Source organism: Nelumbo lutea, chromosome 3 (assembly GCF_056320005.1).
Source record: "Nelumbo lutea isolate HS-2025 chromosome 3, American lotus-T2T, whole genome shotgun sequence".
NCBI lineage: Eukaryota > Viridiplantae > Streptophyta > Magnoliopsida > Proteales > Nelumbonaceae > Nelumbo > Nelumbo lutea.
In genome coordinates, this window is record NC_142686.1 from 27,619,003 (window position 1) to 27,634,775 (window position 15,773).

At 38.5% G+C, this 15,773-nt stretch overlaps 1 protein-coding gene across 4 annotated transcripts in view; it reads right to left on the reverse strand.

Moving 5' to 3' along the window:
• LOC148863839 (eukaryotic translation initiation factor 2 subunit beta-like) overlaps positions 1 to 13,469 on the reverse strand; it is a 34,449-nt gene extending 20,980 nt beyond the window's left edge. Inside the window, exons 1-4 of one of the 4 annotated variants that reach the window (XM_088975407.1) lie at positions 13,258 to 13,418; positions 12,120 to 12,167; positions 11,972 to 12,018; positions 5,700 to 5,768 (exon numbers count right to left, since the gene is read on the reverse strand). In XM_088975407.1, coding sequence (XP_088831533.1) covers positions 5,700 to 5,768; positions 11,972 to 12,016 — 114 coding nt within the window. In that variant the 5' untranslated portion in view covers positions 12,017 to 12,018; positions 12,120 to 12,167; positions 13,258 to 13,418. Of the gene's footprint in view, positions 1 to 5,699; positions 5,769 to 11,971; positions 12,019 to 12,119; positions 12,168 to 13,257 lie in introns of all 4 variants that reach the window. The other 3 variants (XM_088975410.1, XM_088975406.1, XM_088975408.1) reach the window with 3 other exon arrangements.
• Between the last annotated feature and the right edge of the window lie 2,304 nt (positions 13,470 to 15,773).

The window sequence follows — 15,773 nt, forward strand, 5'->3', positions numbered from 1 at the left end:
AAATTTTGTCTAATCAACACATTTTCTTCTTATAGATCTTCTTCTTCCACCTTTTCTTTTCTTCTTTTCCTATAACAAAAGTAGGGGTTCAGCCCCTATATTTAATTTTTTCGTTTGTTCCTTTTCTTCTCATAAAATGTTGATTTTCTAAACTTAAAACATGAAATTTATACTTCTCTTATGAAAATTATGGATAATTATTAAGGAAAGATGGTTATGAAACCTAAGGAACTACCCTAGGATATATGGCTTTACTTAAAAAAGATCCATCACCTAGGCAACTAGGCGACTAGGCGACAAGGCGCCCCCCTATCGCCTAGCCTCGCCTTGGCACCTTAAAAACTATGGTGATAAGAGAAGATTTTCAGTCAGCACGTTCACCTTTCCAGGAATATCTTCTGGCTTAACTCCATTGATAAGTAATGCTGCTGAGTGCAAATCGATAGTGAAGACTCCTACTAACTTCCCTCCAAAAATTGATGCAATGGACATGAATACTTCTTACTTCCAAAGATGGAAAGGAAGTTCGACCAAATGAACAGTAATGCCATCTTCAATACACAGTGACTTTGCATTAGACAAAGGAGACCACCTTGAGACCAAATGTTACCCCAAATCATCTGTAAACTTACTGCTTCCAACTCCATTTCTTCTTCAACCAAATAAATTAAGTGCTTTTCGTTTTTCAAAAGGTGTGAAAATCATAGTACCTTTAAGTTTTTTTTTTATGAATAATAATAAGTTTATTGATTCATAAGCAAATTAGAGTGAGTTCATACATCATCCCAACGAGAGGCGCGAGCTGCAGCCCCTCCTTGAAACTTACAAGTAAACTAGGAAAGAAAAACAAGAATCACAACTGAGCCCAAAATCATTCTTCCCTATTTACCCCTTGCTTAGCTAACACATCTAACAAGGTATTTGGTGATCTCCCCACCCACTGTACAGTGATCAACATATTCCTTGTCAACCAACTAAATTTCTTCATTTCATTCTTGTATCGCCACATAGCCTCTTCAGAATTTTTTAACCAACCCACCACCACTTTGGAATCCCCCTCGATTATTAGATGTTGTACCCCCAGTTGGTTTGCAAATTGGACCCCTTGTACAGTAGCTAAAAGTTCTGCCCTGATGGAATTCTCAATTCCCAAAGGACCTGAGTAGAGCAACAAAATCTCTCCCTTCTCATTTCTCAAAGCACCCCCCACTCTAGATAATCCTGGATTACCCATGATGCTTCCGTCAAAGTTCAACTTAATTGAGCCTTCGGATGGAGGAGACCAGCTTGTAATTGATTTGGCCTTTAAAGATGAACACCTTCCCAATTCCCAAAGTACCTTTAAGTTTTAAACCTCAGCTTACCGCCTCTGCAATCTTCTTCCACTCCTGCACCTCCTAATTCAATTCAACCACTAGCATCTTATTCCAGTCCTTTCCTTCCTTAACATCCATATTGCACTTCCAAGTCCCTCATGCAAAAACTATGGTTTTTTCTTATTCAAACTCCTTCAGATACATAAAACCCTTATTTGCCACTTTAAACTCCTTAGCTATGGTGAACATTTTCTCTAAATAAACAGTGAAGCCTTCCAAGATGTTGAAGATTAAACCCCACCCTTCCCCCTTTCTTCCTTCTGGGAAACAAACCAACTGTTTCCTACCTTTTCCAAAATGTTCAAACAGGGCAATGAAATTACCTCAGTTATTCCTCCTCCCTACTTCATATGACCTTCCTTCTGTCTCCTTAAGACTTCTCCAACCAAACTCCTCTCCTTGTGCATGGCATCTACAACAAAATTCTTGAGCCACGCAATAACCTCATCTCCAACTGAAACCACCCACGATTTCTTCAGTTCCCACTATTAGTCATTCTGACAGCGATGGTCTTTTTTTGACTCCTCAATAAATACCTTTTAATCATGGTACCTGTTGATAATGTAAATTTTGGCCCAAGAACTGAAATAAATAGGGCCCAACACGAGATTGAATAAAAAGGAGCTATTGGGTCCACCAAGAAAAATAACAAAATTGGGCCCAATGAAGACGTTGGATGGGGGAGAATGTATTGGCCCGTTAGCCCAAGGAAACAATTACTTCTCTTGGGCTTAAGCTTCAAGTGTTTGGTACAATGGTCTCATAAGAAAAAAAAGGGAGAAAAATCCTTAATTCAAAATCTTGATTTGGGATTTAGTGAATCCCATTTAAAAGGCAACCAGCAGCTTTCAAGACTTAATTGATCCACCCAAAAAAAAAAGGAAAATGATGATTGGTCAATGAGCTAAATGATGCATGGGCCCAGCCCCTTTGCCAAGTGGCATGTAGGGAGACATTCTATGCATTCAATTACATTTAGGCTACGTTTGTTTGGGGTGGAAAATCGAACCGGGGTAAACTTTACACCCCAGTTCAATTTTACTGACGTTTGGTAAACATGTAATTTTACACCGAAAAATCAGTGTAAAATTACATTTTGAATTTTATTTACATCGATAACCGATGTAATAAATACATCAAAATTATCAATGTAAAAGGTAACCACTCTCTCTCTCTCTCTCCTCCTCTCTTCTCCTTCTCTCTTCTTCTTCTTCTCCCCCCCCCCCCCTTTTCTCTCTTTCCGTCACCGCCGCTGCAAGTTGCAGTGGTGGATCTGAACCCCTGTGGCCTATTGCGTTGTTATAGAAGTTGAGTTGTTATGTAGGAGAGAAGAATGAAAGAAGAGAGGAGAGAAGAGAGAACTGAGAGCTCAAAGATGTTGCTGGCGGCGCAGCTTTTTAATATATATACTAGGGCGACAGCAACTAAAATAAAAAAAAGGAGCAAAAGTACAATAGTACCCCTACGGTACTATACATAGGAAAAATTAACAGTTGTTAACACTCCCCCTCAAGATGGGACATAGATGTCAATCATGCCCAACTTGTCACATAAATCATGATGTCTTGAGTGGTGTAGTCATTTTGTAAAGATGTCTGCAAGTTGATCCTCAGAGCTAACATAGGGAGTACACACTTCCCTGTGATAACTTTCTCTCTAATAAAATGCTTGTCGACTTCGATGTGTTTAGTTCTATCATGTAGCACAAGGTTAGCAGCAATATTTATAGCTACTTTGTTATCACAGAATAGGGTCATAGGTCTGTCCACTTGAAAACCCAATTCACTCAACAGATTCTTTATCCACATAATTTCAGCCACTCCATGAACCATTGCTCATTATTCATCTTCAGCACTGGATCTGGCCACCACACTTTGCTTTTTGCTTCTCCAGGTAACTAGATTTCCTCTTATGAAGGTGCAGTAGCCACTAGTTGGCTTTATGTCATTTAGGGATCCTGCCTAATCTGCATCAGTATACACTTCAACTTTCAAATGTCCATGCCTTTGAAACAACAAGCCAGCACCTGGAAACCTTTTAAGGTATCGGAGGATTCTTTCTGCTGCTTCAAGATGAGTGGTCATAGGGACATGCATGAACTGGCTAAGGACACCAACTGCATAAGCAATGTCTGGGCGGGTCATAGAAAGATATAACAATCTCCCTACAAGTCTCTAAAATTGTTTCACATCCTTGATAGGTTCACCTTGGTTGTCACTTAATTTATGGTTAGGATCAATGGGGGAATCAACTAGCTTCACTTCTAGTTTTCTTGTATCCTGGAGTAAATCTAGGACATACTTCCTTTGGGAAATGAAGACACCCCTTTTTGAGCGGGCAACTTCAATTCCTAGGAAGTAACTTAGAGGACCTAGATCCTTTACTTCAAACTGTGTGGCAAGAAAACTCTTCAACTATTGGATTTCATCCTTCCAATCGCCAGTGTTAATTACATCAACATATACTATCAAAGAAGCAATTTTACCTTCTCCATTTTTCACAAACAATGTGTGATCAGATTGGCATTGCTTGTATCCTTTCTGCTGAACCGTTGCATGGAATCTGCTGAACCAGGCTCTCGGTGATTGTTTCAGCCCATATAAAGACTTCTTCAACCTGCACACATTTTGTTCATTGCCATGAGCCTGAAAACCAGGGGGTTGTATCATGTAAACTTCCTCTTTAGGGTCACTATTCAAGAATGCATTCTTGATATCAAGCGGATGTAAATTCCAGTCAAGATTAGCAGCAAGAGAGAATAGAACTCTAATGGAGTTCATCTTGGCAACGGGTGCAAAAGTCTCTGCATAATCAACTCTGTACACTTGTGTAAACCCCTTTGCCACTAAACGAGCTTTATACCTCTCCACCATGCCATCAGCCCTATGTTTAACTATAAACACCCATTTACATCCAACTGGATCATTTCTCTTAGGAAGATTTACAAGTTCCCATGTGCCATTTTTATGAAGGGCATTAATTTCTTCCTTCATAGCATCTGTCCATCCAGGTACTAAAAGAGCTTCTACCACATTCTTAGAGATAGGGACACTGTCAATGGATGTGAGAAAGGCTCGAAAAGAAGGTGAAATGTTTTCATAGGAAACAAAGTAGGAAATTGAGTGTTTAGTGGTGCACGATCTAACACTTTTCCTGTGAGCAATAGGAAGGTCAAGGTCGTTAACAACAGAGGTATCAACGGCAATGGGGTCAAGAACATCAATGGGAACCAAGATACCAGAGTGGGTATGATCCGTCCCCGAAGAGTTTAATGCATTTGAGGTACAGCTTCTAGATTCTCCACAACTCTTGAATTTGGTTGGCCTTTGTGACGACGGAAGAAGACACGAAAAGGAGGAGGATCAAGAAGAGGAGGGAGTTGAATTAGTTTCTCCTCATTCCTACTCTGCCCCCGAGGAGAAACAGGGAAAAAATGCTCTCTCAAAGAAAGAGACATCCATGGAAACATAGAATTTCCGAGAAACAAGATCAAAACAACGGTATCCCTTCTGAGTGAAGGAGTACCCCAAGAATATGCAAGGAATAGCACGAGGATCCAATTTCCCACGAATGGGGGACAAATTTTGGACAAACGAGAAGAGGAATGGGAAGAAGGGGAGCCTTAGGAAAGAGAAGCTGATGTGGGGCTTTGTACTCTAACCAACGAGAGGGCATACGGTTGATGAGGTAGGTAGCACAAAGGACAGCCTCAAACCAAAAACGTTTTGGGACATTTATATGGAGTAATAAACCCTAGGCCACTTCAAGGAGGTGTCGGTTCTTTCTTTCAGCAACACCATTTTATTGTGATGTTCGGGCACAAGAGCTACGGTGAAATGAACCACGTGACGCAAAAAATTCCGTGAGATCACTATGAAAATACTCTTTGGCATTATCTGACTGAAAATTTTGGATTTCAGTTTGAAATTGGGTGAAGACCATCCACTGAAAATCTTGGATAATTTTTGGAACTTCATCCCTGGTTCGCATGGGATATATCCATGTATATCTAGAATAATCATCGATGATGGTAATAAAATACTTGTAACCACTATCAGATGGTAAAGTAACAGGGCCCCACACATCAGAATGAACAATGTGAAAAGGAAATTCAGATTTATTATTTTTGGAAAGAAAATAAGTTTTACACTACTTACTCAATTGACAAGTTTGACAAGAGAAATCTGAAACGGACACTAACTTAAACAATTCTAGAAACACCACTTTCAATGACTCAAAAGATAAATGACCAAGACGACAATGCCATAAATAAACTTGACTCTTACAGGACTAACTCTTAGACTCTGTGACTTGAAGACCAACCTTATTCTCTAGCATGTAAAGTCCATCAACCATACATCCTCTACCAATCGTCCTCCCCGAGGCCAGATCCTGGATCACACAGTAAGAATGGAAAAAGGTCACTGAGCAATTTAAGGAATTAGTAATACTACTAACAGAGAACAAATTAATGGGAAATTTCGGAACATGTAAAACATCAGAGAGGGTAAGGCCGAGAATGAGAGAAATGGTTCATTGACCAGCTATGGTAGTATATGATCCATCAGTTAGTCTCACCTTGTCTCATCCAGAAAGAAGGTGATAGGTTTGAAAGTAAGAGGACGTACCAGTCGTGTGTTTTGACGCTCCAGAATCAATGATCCAGGGAGTGTCAGGGTTATGAGAAGCAGCACGGAAAGTTGTGGCAGAGTTACTTGATGTAAACGCAAATGAAGTTGAGGGAGGAGCATCCATCTGACGAATTGCTCTACCATAGAGCTCTAAATGGTCACGGAAGGAATTAATAATATCCTCCCTTGGGTCAAATCCAGATGAATGTGTCTGACTCACAGTATGAATGGGGGGTTGATTCTCCTGAGTAACCATGTTTGCCATAGTGTGTTTTCTTGTACCTTGCTGTCCTGACTTTTTATTCATATCTGAACATTGCTTCTTATTCAGATCTTGAGCCCATTTCGGCTTCCCATGAAGATCCTAGCATGTGTCTCGGGTGTATCGGGGTTTCTGGCAACGAGTACACCACAATTTATCCTTGTCATCCATCTTTTTCTGAAGATCTCCCTTCCTAGAAGTATTTCCCCCACTGGTAATAACACTCTATTTCGCTGCCAACACAACTGCATCTCCTCCGGAACTGTTCATCAAATTCCTTATGCTTTCTTCTGATTGTACAAGAGCATAAATTTCCTGAACTGATGGAAGATCCTTGCTACCTAGGATCTAAACTCTGATAGATTCATATGTAAGGTTCAAACCATGTAAGAAAGCAAACACTCTTTGCTAGGAGACGAGTTTTTTGTACAGTTTTGCATTTTCATCACACTTCCAGTCCACACTCTGATAATGATCTAACTCCTTCCGGACAGAGGTCAAGTCTGAGTAGCACACAGATAAACACCTCTCCCCCTGTTTACAAGTAGACGATTATGGCTGCAGTTGGTAGATTTTTGCAGTGTCGCAGTTCCGAATATGTTGATTTTGCTTGTTCCCAGATATCATTTGCCGTTTCAACCCACATGAAATTCCTTCTTATTTGAGGTTGTATAGAAACTAAAAGCCAGGACATGACCATGCTGTTTTCCTAGTTCCATCTGTCATATTCAACACTCCCAGAATGTGGTTCTTTGATTCTCCCATTAATATAGCCTATCTTTCCCCTTGCAGTGATGTACAACTTGATCCCTCTTGACCACTCTAAATAATTTAAACCATCAAGAGGGATAACAACCATGGGAAAGGATAAGTCCACACCCCCACTCATTCCATTCAGCATTGAGGAAACACCGGATGTAGCAGAATCTTCACCACTCATGATTTTAGATTCAAAAACAACTCTTAAATGGGGTACACAGCCTTAAAGTGTTGTTACAGGTGCTGTTACAGCACTAACAGGTCATCCCTTGACTTACAAGTTCAACACAAGTGTTCCCACAGTGCATACATGTCATCTCTTGACATACGCATCAACAGGACTACTGTTACAGCAATTACTGGTCATTTTTTGACCTTCAGTTCACCATAAAAACTGTTGTTGCAGCACACAAGAGGTACTGGTCACTTTCTGACCCACAATTCACCATAAAAGCCAGTGTTGCAGCACACAAAAAAGGACCTCACGACCTACAGTTTCTCAAGGATCAGTCGACCCCACAAAAAGGAAAGAAAGAGGTGTTGATCACCTCACATCCAATCGACAGACCTAGTACAGGTTCTGCCCTGGCACATGACCAAAAAAAAAAGGTGAGAGAGAGAAAAGCTACTTCAATGTGTGAGATCTTCAATCAGCCGAACAGTAGATGAGGGCGACAGATCTAGAAATCTGGTGCGAAAAAGAAAAATGACTATTCGCTCGACTTCTCCTTTCAGATATGATAGTCCTGCTCTGATACCATGTTATGCAGGAGAAAAGAAAGAAAGAAGAGAGAAAAGAGAGAGAAGAAGAGATAAGAGAGAACTGAGAGCTCAAAGATGTTGCTGGTGGCGCAGCTTTTTAATATATATACAAAGGCGACAACAACTAAAATAAAAAAGGAGCAAAAGTACAATAGTACCCCTTGTGGTACTATACATAGGAAAAAATAATAGTTGTTAGCATGAGCTTTGTCATTCATGGTGGATATCGTGTTTTAGGGCTTGTTTCGTGGTTTTTACTTTCAGGGGTTTGGTTTGGTGGCGAGGTGAGACACAATGAAGAGGTCAAGAGAACGCGTCCAGTATGAAATGGTAGGTTGTTTGGATTTTGTTCTACTTTTTTTGGGTCGTTCAACCGAGTCGAGCAGTTGCAGCGGCCCCTCTGGCTTTGTTTGATCTGTCTCTATTTCGTTCTCTCTTCTCCTCCTCCTTTTTCGTCTTCTTCTTCTTCTACCCTTGCTTCCATCTTCCTCTGTAGATCGTCTTCTCCTCCTCTGCACCATCTCACCGAATTTACACCTTAACAACCAAACAAGGTAGGTGTAAATTTTCAAAATGAACCGGTTTTAATTTCCACTGATCACTAAATCGGTTCATTTTTTCCATGGTGTAAAATTTGAATTTACACCTCAAACAAATGCAGCCTTAAATGAGAATCAAAGATTGCTCACCGATCTGTTAATCGGGGATCTCAAACCAACTAACTTTCCAAAATAATACAAATTATAATTAAGAGAAACTCATTTAAAAGGAAATCAGCACACAATGGGGGGTTGCTTGATCAACCAAGTTTAGAAGCCATGGTCGGTCAAATAAGTTAAGAGTTGTATGGGCCCAACCCCTTTTGCCAAGTGGCACTTGGCTTTAAATAAGTGGGAGACAAATCCAACCCATTTTTCTAATTTGCTTTTAATTGATCACCAAACCATCAATCTAGTGGGCCCCCATATTAATTACGCAAGTTGGCTGAATTCAAATTTGAATTCAAGTTTTTGGCCGAACTTGTCTAAGAGAAATCATTATAAATGGATGGATGAAGGAGAGCAAGGGGTTCTTCCTTCGGCTCTTCCCCCCCCCCCCCTTCGGCTCCTCAATTCAACTCCATTGATCTGTTTCTTTTAACAAGAAAAAGGAAGGGACGGTTGCATCTAGATCAAGGAAGGAAGATCCAATTTTTTATCTCCTCAACTATTGAAGATTCAAAGCTACTACAAGTTTGTGCTACATCGATTGGGGGATTTCGGTCTTCAATTTACTGCAGTCAAAAGCCTCTGCCAAATTACTAGAGTCAAAAAATTTTCGACAAATCCTTTCAACCAAGAAGGCCTTCATCAATTTATTACATTTTACAACCAAGGGACCTCTTATAACTAAAGGTTAGCATTGTGGTTCATGTTCAAATCAACAATTAATCGCGAACAAAAGCTTTGTTCACATACAATCAAGGTTCAAAATATCGATACGCCCGATACACCGATAGGGGCGTATCGGGCGTTCCGATACTTGTTTTTTTACTTTTTTTTTCAAAACTGGTTCAGGGGAGTCGGTCTAGGACCCCCCTCCATCCCCTGAACCAGTCAAACCCCCGATACACCCACTGTAGGGGCATACCAGAAGGGTCCCGAAACGATAAGTATCGGCCAATATGGGCCGATACGTAACGATACTTTGAACCTTGCATACAATTGGTCACTGCAAGTTCCTTCTACAACTACAAGTCACCAAGCTTTTCCGATCGTGTTTGTGACAAGCTACAAATACAAGTTCGGGTTGTGTTTGTGACAAGAGAATCAGAGGATTTTCTTTGCCAAAAAAAAAAGAGTTTGTATCCCACTTACATTTCTCAAAAAAAACATTGTTCTTTGATTTGTCTTTGTTAAATTTTTGTGCTCCAAATTTATGCAAGAAATTTGTGTCGACAGTACCAAACAAAAAAAAAAGGTAGTACCAAAGGCCCAAAAATGCTTCCATCAATCTTGACAAATACCCCTCTAATTTCAGTTAAATCTTGATGGCATCTTCAGCTACCATCAAACTTCAACTTAATGCTTAGTTGGTAGAAAAAGAGGGATACTCTTTGAAGAGAACCACTTGGGGAGGAAATGTTAACTAATTTCATAATTACATAACCAGGTACATAATATTCTTTTATTTTAAATGACCCAAGCAGGTACATAAGAGGGATAAACTTCAAGTTAATGTACCCAAGCAGGTACATAATATTCTTTTATTTTAATGACTAATTTCATGATTACCTATCAAAAAAAAAAAAAAGATTGTAAATGTTAACTTATTGAAATCTTCTTCCATAACCTTGGAGTGCTTTCTTCTTTTGCTTATAATTTTCTATGATCCAGTAAAGGTAAAAAGATAGAGATGTTGCTTTTTCAATAAGGAATGGGCAAGGGAAAGTAGTGAGTAATGGAAGAAAATACTTATAATAATATGGAGAGAAAAAATCAGGAAACAATGTTCAAATACATATCCTGTGTTCACAGTCATGAAAAGTGTCTCCCTGATAATTTTAATCATGTTAGGTTGTAGTTCTGGTCCTAAGCCTGGATGGGTGGCTATATAACGTCGTTAGTTATGATATTATCTTGTTCAAAATATAATGTTATCATATTATGATATAGAACTAGAAACTCAATGAGTTAAACAGAACCATGGCATAGCTGCAAATAGGTAAGTGACAAAAATCAGTCAAATTGATGAGAAAACTGATAAATTTTCCAACAAAGAAAAAACAATTGACTTGTAGTTTAGGAGGTGTTCGCCAACATGGTAAAGAAAATAATATCAACTTCCAAAATAAACATAGAATTTGGACACTACAAATCTTATCAATATAAAGAAACTTTAGGCAACAGAGGCATAGAAGTATGGAATATGGACCAAATCCTTTATTATCAACAACAGATCAAGAAGTACCTATTAAGGTATAAAGGAAGTACACCCCCAACCATGTTATAAGGTTAAAGGAACTGGCATTGCCTGTTATTGACTCCCATACCAAAATAAAAATAACAGTAAGTACAAAGTGGCCCTCTTCAATGGCAAAAGCATATTATACAGTCAAAGTTAAGCTTCAATGACATAAATATGTATCTAATATATAAGCACAAGGGTATAAGTCTATAAGATACCAGCTCATATCAACTCAGACACTTGGTATACAGGACCAGCCAGTGTTTTAAAAGCACAAGGCACAAAAAACTGGAACCAGTGGTTTGAGATCACATGGTGACATGCAAGAGAGACAGAACTCAGTATGACAAGTTTAATGCTTTGAATGATCAAAAGATTAAAATTATGGAACTTCTTTGTTCATGGCTAATGATCAAAAGATTAAAATTACAGAACTTCTTTATTCATGGTTAATGATTAAAAGATTAAAATTAAAAAAAAAATAATCAGTGTTTTAAAACCAAACCTGGAGGTTGAACCACTTTTATCTCCAGGTCAACATGTGAATTTATCATTATTAAAAACTCAAAGAAAAAGTAATACAAAAATCAGTAACCAGTTAAATGGTTCAGATAACCATCTGGGTCGACACATTTATTGACCAAGCCACCAATTTTTTGTAATATAGTGGGTTGTAGATTAACCTAAACCAGGATTGTAACTGGGCCATGGGTCACCATTCACCCATCACCAATCCAACCGGCTGGGTCAACAACAAGCTGAACATAAAATTCCAACACCACTAAATGTCAACAATCAAGCATATGATGTATTGAAGTGAAAAATAAAAGTTAAAGGGACATTTTGAGGGGTTGGGGGAAAGGAGCTGTTAGTTGTAGGGAGAAAGGATTGTTCACTGAGGCGTTTTTGGGCAGATATCTAGTGGTTATGAGGTTCTTATATGCTCATTGTTTGAAAAGGTTGAGTCCATATGCAGCTAGGATGTGGAAACTTGCACAGATTGAGTTTGAAGGAGTTCTTCTTGGGTTCTCTTTTTTAGTTTTCTTGATGTAGTTGGGTAGAGATAATTTTTTTTGTAAGGGTTAACTGGTTAAGGAATGGTTGATGATTACTTTTTGGGTATACTGGCAATATCTTGTCACCTGAGATTCTGCTTTCTTCCCTTTTTCTTTTAATAAACTTTAATTTATTATCAAAAAAAAAGAGAAAATGAGAAAGAAGAAACGCAAACTTACTTCTGGCACATCTTCCTTCAAGTCAACAGGAGCTTCTTCTGCCATATCTGTTCCAAATCAAACAAAACCATAGAAATGAAAATAAGTAAAGAAAGCCTATAAAAAAAAGAGAGAATAAGTAAAGAAAATCAGAACTTATGTAAAATACCAAATCAATAACAATTTCCCTATGCTCACGAACTTCATAAAATTCCACCTACCCCAAAAAGGATTTTTATTAGCTCTATTTGAAGAATCAGAAAATGCAATACCCTTGAAGAGTAAAAATCAGAAGATTGCAAAAACAGCTCTTCTTTTTTAATCAAAATAAGACGCACAAACAATTTGGAACTTGGAACAACACTAAATGCAATTGAAAGAGAAAACTATCTTCTCTAATGCACAAAGAAAGATTGTAACAGTGTGAAAAATATTTAAAAGAGATAATAACATAAAAATGAAAACAAACTAACTTAAGTGCATGGGTTTGATTCTAGCTAACTTCTTTTTTCATTTTCTCCCTTCCTGCCACATTACAGTACTTTCCTCATAAAATCCTATCAAGGTTAAAAATCAATAAAATTTCCCAAATCTCGCATCCAAAACCCTTATTTATCTTTTATGCTGATATAGGCCCTAATCTTTTACATCTATAACCATAATCTTAGATTCTAACATGTAGTTCTTTAAGCTTATTCTTAAGAGCCTGTAGCTTAACTTCATCTAAGGTGGATGTGAATCAAGATAATTAACTGCACTAAAAAACCGTTTCTATGAGATACATGAAATTCCGAATTCATATTCTTTCTTTCATTTGTTCATCCGCATCTGAATTTAAAATGGTAAGACTTTCCACATCCAACACCATGCAATTCTATAGTCTAGCTTTAGAAAGTATAAAAGTTGGTTTCCCTAGAACTCTAGTTGACAACCTCACCATAAAATCTCGCCTAGCAATCTTCTTTATCCCCATTGGAAGTTTGAATTTGAAACAACTCAACCATGGAGGTTCCATCAAAATTAAATAAAATATTTCATTAGACAATCATCTCAAACGGAAGATATCATGAGCAATCCAGATTCTAGAAATAAAGGAGGGGTTCAGCTTCTCTGTCAAATCACTTTCAAACTTCACTATTATTCCAGCACATGCATGTACGCCCATGAAGAGAGAGAGAGAGAGAGAGAGAGAGAGGGAGGAGGGAGGGAGGGAGACCCTACTTCAATTAGGATTTCTCGATTGGGCAAAATTTTCGAACAGAAAAGAAGAGATGTAAATAAGAAGAAGAAGAAGACCAAGTAAATACCTCTTAGAGTTCTGAATACCGAAGCGTGCTTTGAACTGAAAATATTTCACAGAAAACAATTTCACCGGCAACGAGAACGAGAATGAGTCTGTGACTGCGAGTCTTGCTTACTAAAAGAGGCCAAGAGGATTGATGCCTTCCAAAGTTACAAGTAAGAACTTAGAAGAGGGTTTTGGGAATTTGGATTCCCAAGGTATATTAGCGAATTAGTCATAGACCCGTGCATCGCACGGATATTATTTATAAGGAAATTTAAGGATGGATTTCTATGACATTTTCAATTAAGTGGTTAAAATCCAAAATATTTAATAATTTTATTTATTATTAATTAATACTAAATTAATAATCAAAATCTGTTGTTAATTAATCAAAAGCATTTAAAGTTATTGTTAATATCTAAAATTTTAATAATTGTATTTTTATTTAGTATTGATTTATAAAAAATCATTATTGTTAATTTAATATGAATAAATATTTTTTAATAAATTTGATTTTATTAATAATTTATAGTAATTTTAATAATTTTTTTAAATAAATATTTGATTTACTTTAAATAAATAAAAATAATTACAAAATCTAACATTTTTATTAATTTCACTAATAATTAACTATTATATAGGAATGACATCAGGGTGGGTTCAGGGCGGGGCACCCCATCCCTATCCCTACCCCATAGTCAACACACTCTACCCCATCCCTGCCCCATTCTCAATGTCAGGTGGGTTCAAGGCAAGGCACCCCACTCCTCATCAAGGATGGGGAATCCTCGATTTTCCCTTCCTCGTCCCCAACATTGGGCAAATTCAAGTAGAGGTGTAAATCAAGTCGTGTTGGGCCGAGCCTTGGGCCATGCTAGGCAACAGGCCAAGCTATAAGAGGTCCATTTTCTAAAAGATTGAAAAATATGTTTAAATTTTTATTTCATATGACTTTTTATGTATATAATTGTTTATATACGCATTAGACTTATTCATGGGCTAGGTAGTTCGACGGCCCGACCCGGCTTGATCTGTTATTTTTTAGGCTTAGACAAAATTTTAGGCTCGTGGGCTCGAGCTCGGGCTTTCTCAAATAAGCCCGACCTAATACTATTACGTATATAAAAAGTACTTATGTTATATATAAAAAATATAATATATGTATATGCTTCTTAAATTATTAATAAATACCAATTTACTATTTGGAAATATAAATTAGTTTATTAAATTATTAATAAAATAATATAATGTTAGTTTATAAAAGTATACTGAAAATAAAACATTTTATGTATAGATCGGGCTTTGGGCTTTATAAAGGGTTGGGCTTGGGCTCAAGATCTAGGCTCAATGATTAGGCGGGGCTTGGGCTCGGGCTTGCACATTTTCTGTTGATAAAGCGGCTTGTGTTAATTATAAAACTATGATTTTTTACAAATTAAAATTTTAATTTAACTCTAGTATAGTATAAAAAAAGATATAACATTTCTATATATACTAATATAAAACTTGTTATAAATATTATATAATAATATTTACCATATATGCATTTAACTTCCAAGTTGAGCTTATTAGGGGTTGTTTACCTTGGGCCCTAATCGCTAAATCTATCATTGGACTCCAAAAGTTTGATACTTAATTAGACTTCGGATCTGATTATCCCTAATAATGTGTGGCCTACACACGCTCCTACACATGCCTAGAGATGTTGATGCTCGCAAGGCTGATGGAAAGGGTGGCCGATTTGTTTCCTTTACTTTTGTTTGCCGAGTTAAATTTTACCTTACCTACTTTGTACTTACCTTGGGTATCCTGTGTTGCAGGTGTGTGTATGGCTAGCGATGAAGAGATTGTTCGTCAAATGAAGGCACTCTTACAAAGGCAGGAACGAGCCGGTATGCAACTGAAGACTAGTCCCGAGGTAGAAGAGCGGCCACGATCCGAGGACAGGGTGGCTTGTCGACGAAGAAGAGTTCGACAGTGGGAGGTCGAGGAGGATGATGTTGTCGTGGCTGACCCCGAAGGGGTCCATCGTCCTGCTGGTGTGTCGGTAATTGAGGCAGGTAGTAGCTCGGGTCTGTGCGAGCCCAGGTGGTTAGTTCGCATAGATGATAATTTGAAGATGCCCAAGGTTCCCGAGCAGTTACTTCTGTTGGTCGAAGTGTGGCCAGCCGCGCTATTGCATGGGCCGGGGTCGGTTGTGCCTTGGCCGACCGGGCTATGCCTCGTCGTCCCTAGTCTTGTGCTGGTTGAGGTGTAGTTGGCTGAGGTGTAGCCAGTCGGGCTGTGCCTCGGCATTCCCAGTTCTGTGCTGACCGAGGTGTAGCCGACTGGGCTGGGCCTCGACGTCCCCAGTCTTGTGCTAACTGAGGTGTAGCCGGCTGGGCTATGCCTCAGCATCCCAAGTCCTGTGCTGACCGAGGTGTCGTTGTCTGACATCTTTCGGTTCCCGAGCTCTTAGCCATGGGACACTAAGTTTTTGGTCTCGGAAGCCTTTAGGGGCCTTCTAGGGCTAGCCATTTTCCAGCTAGCTCAGTCGTT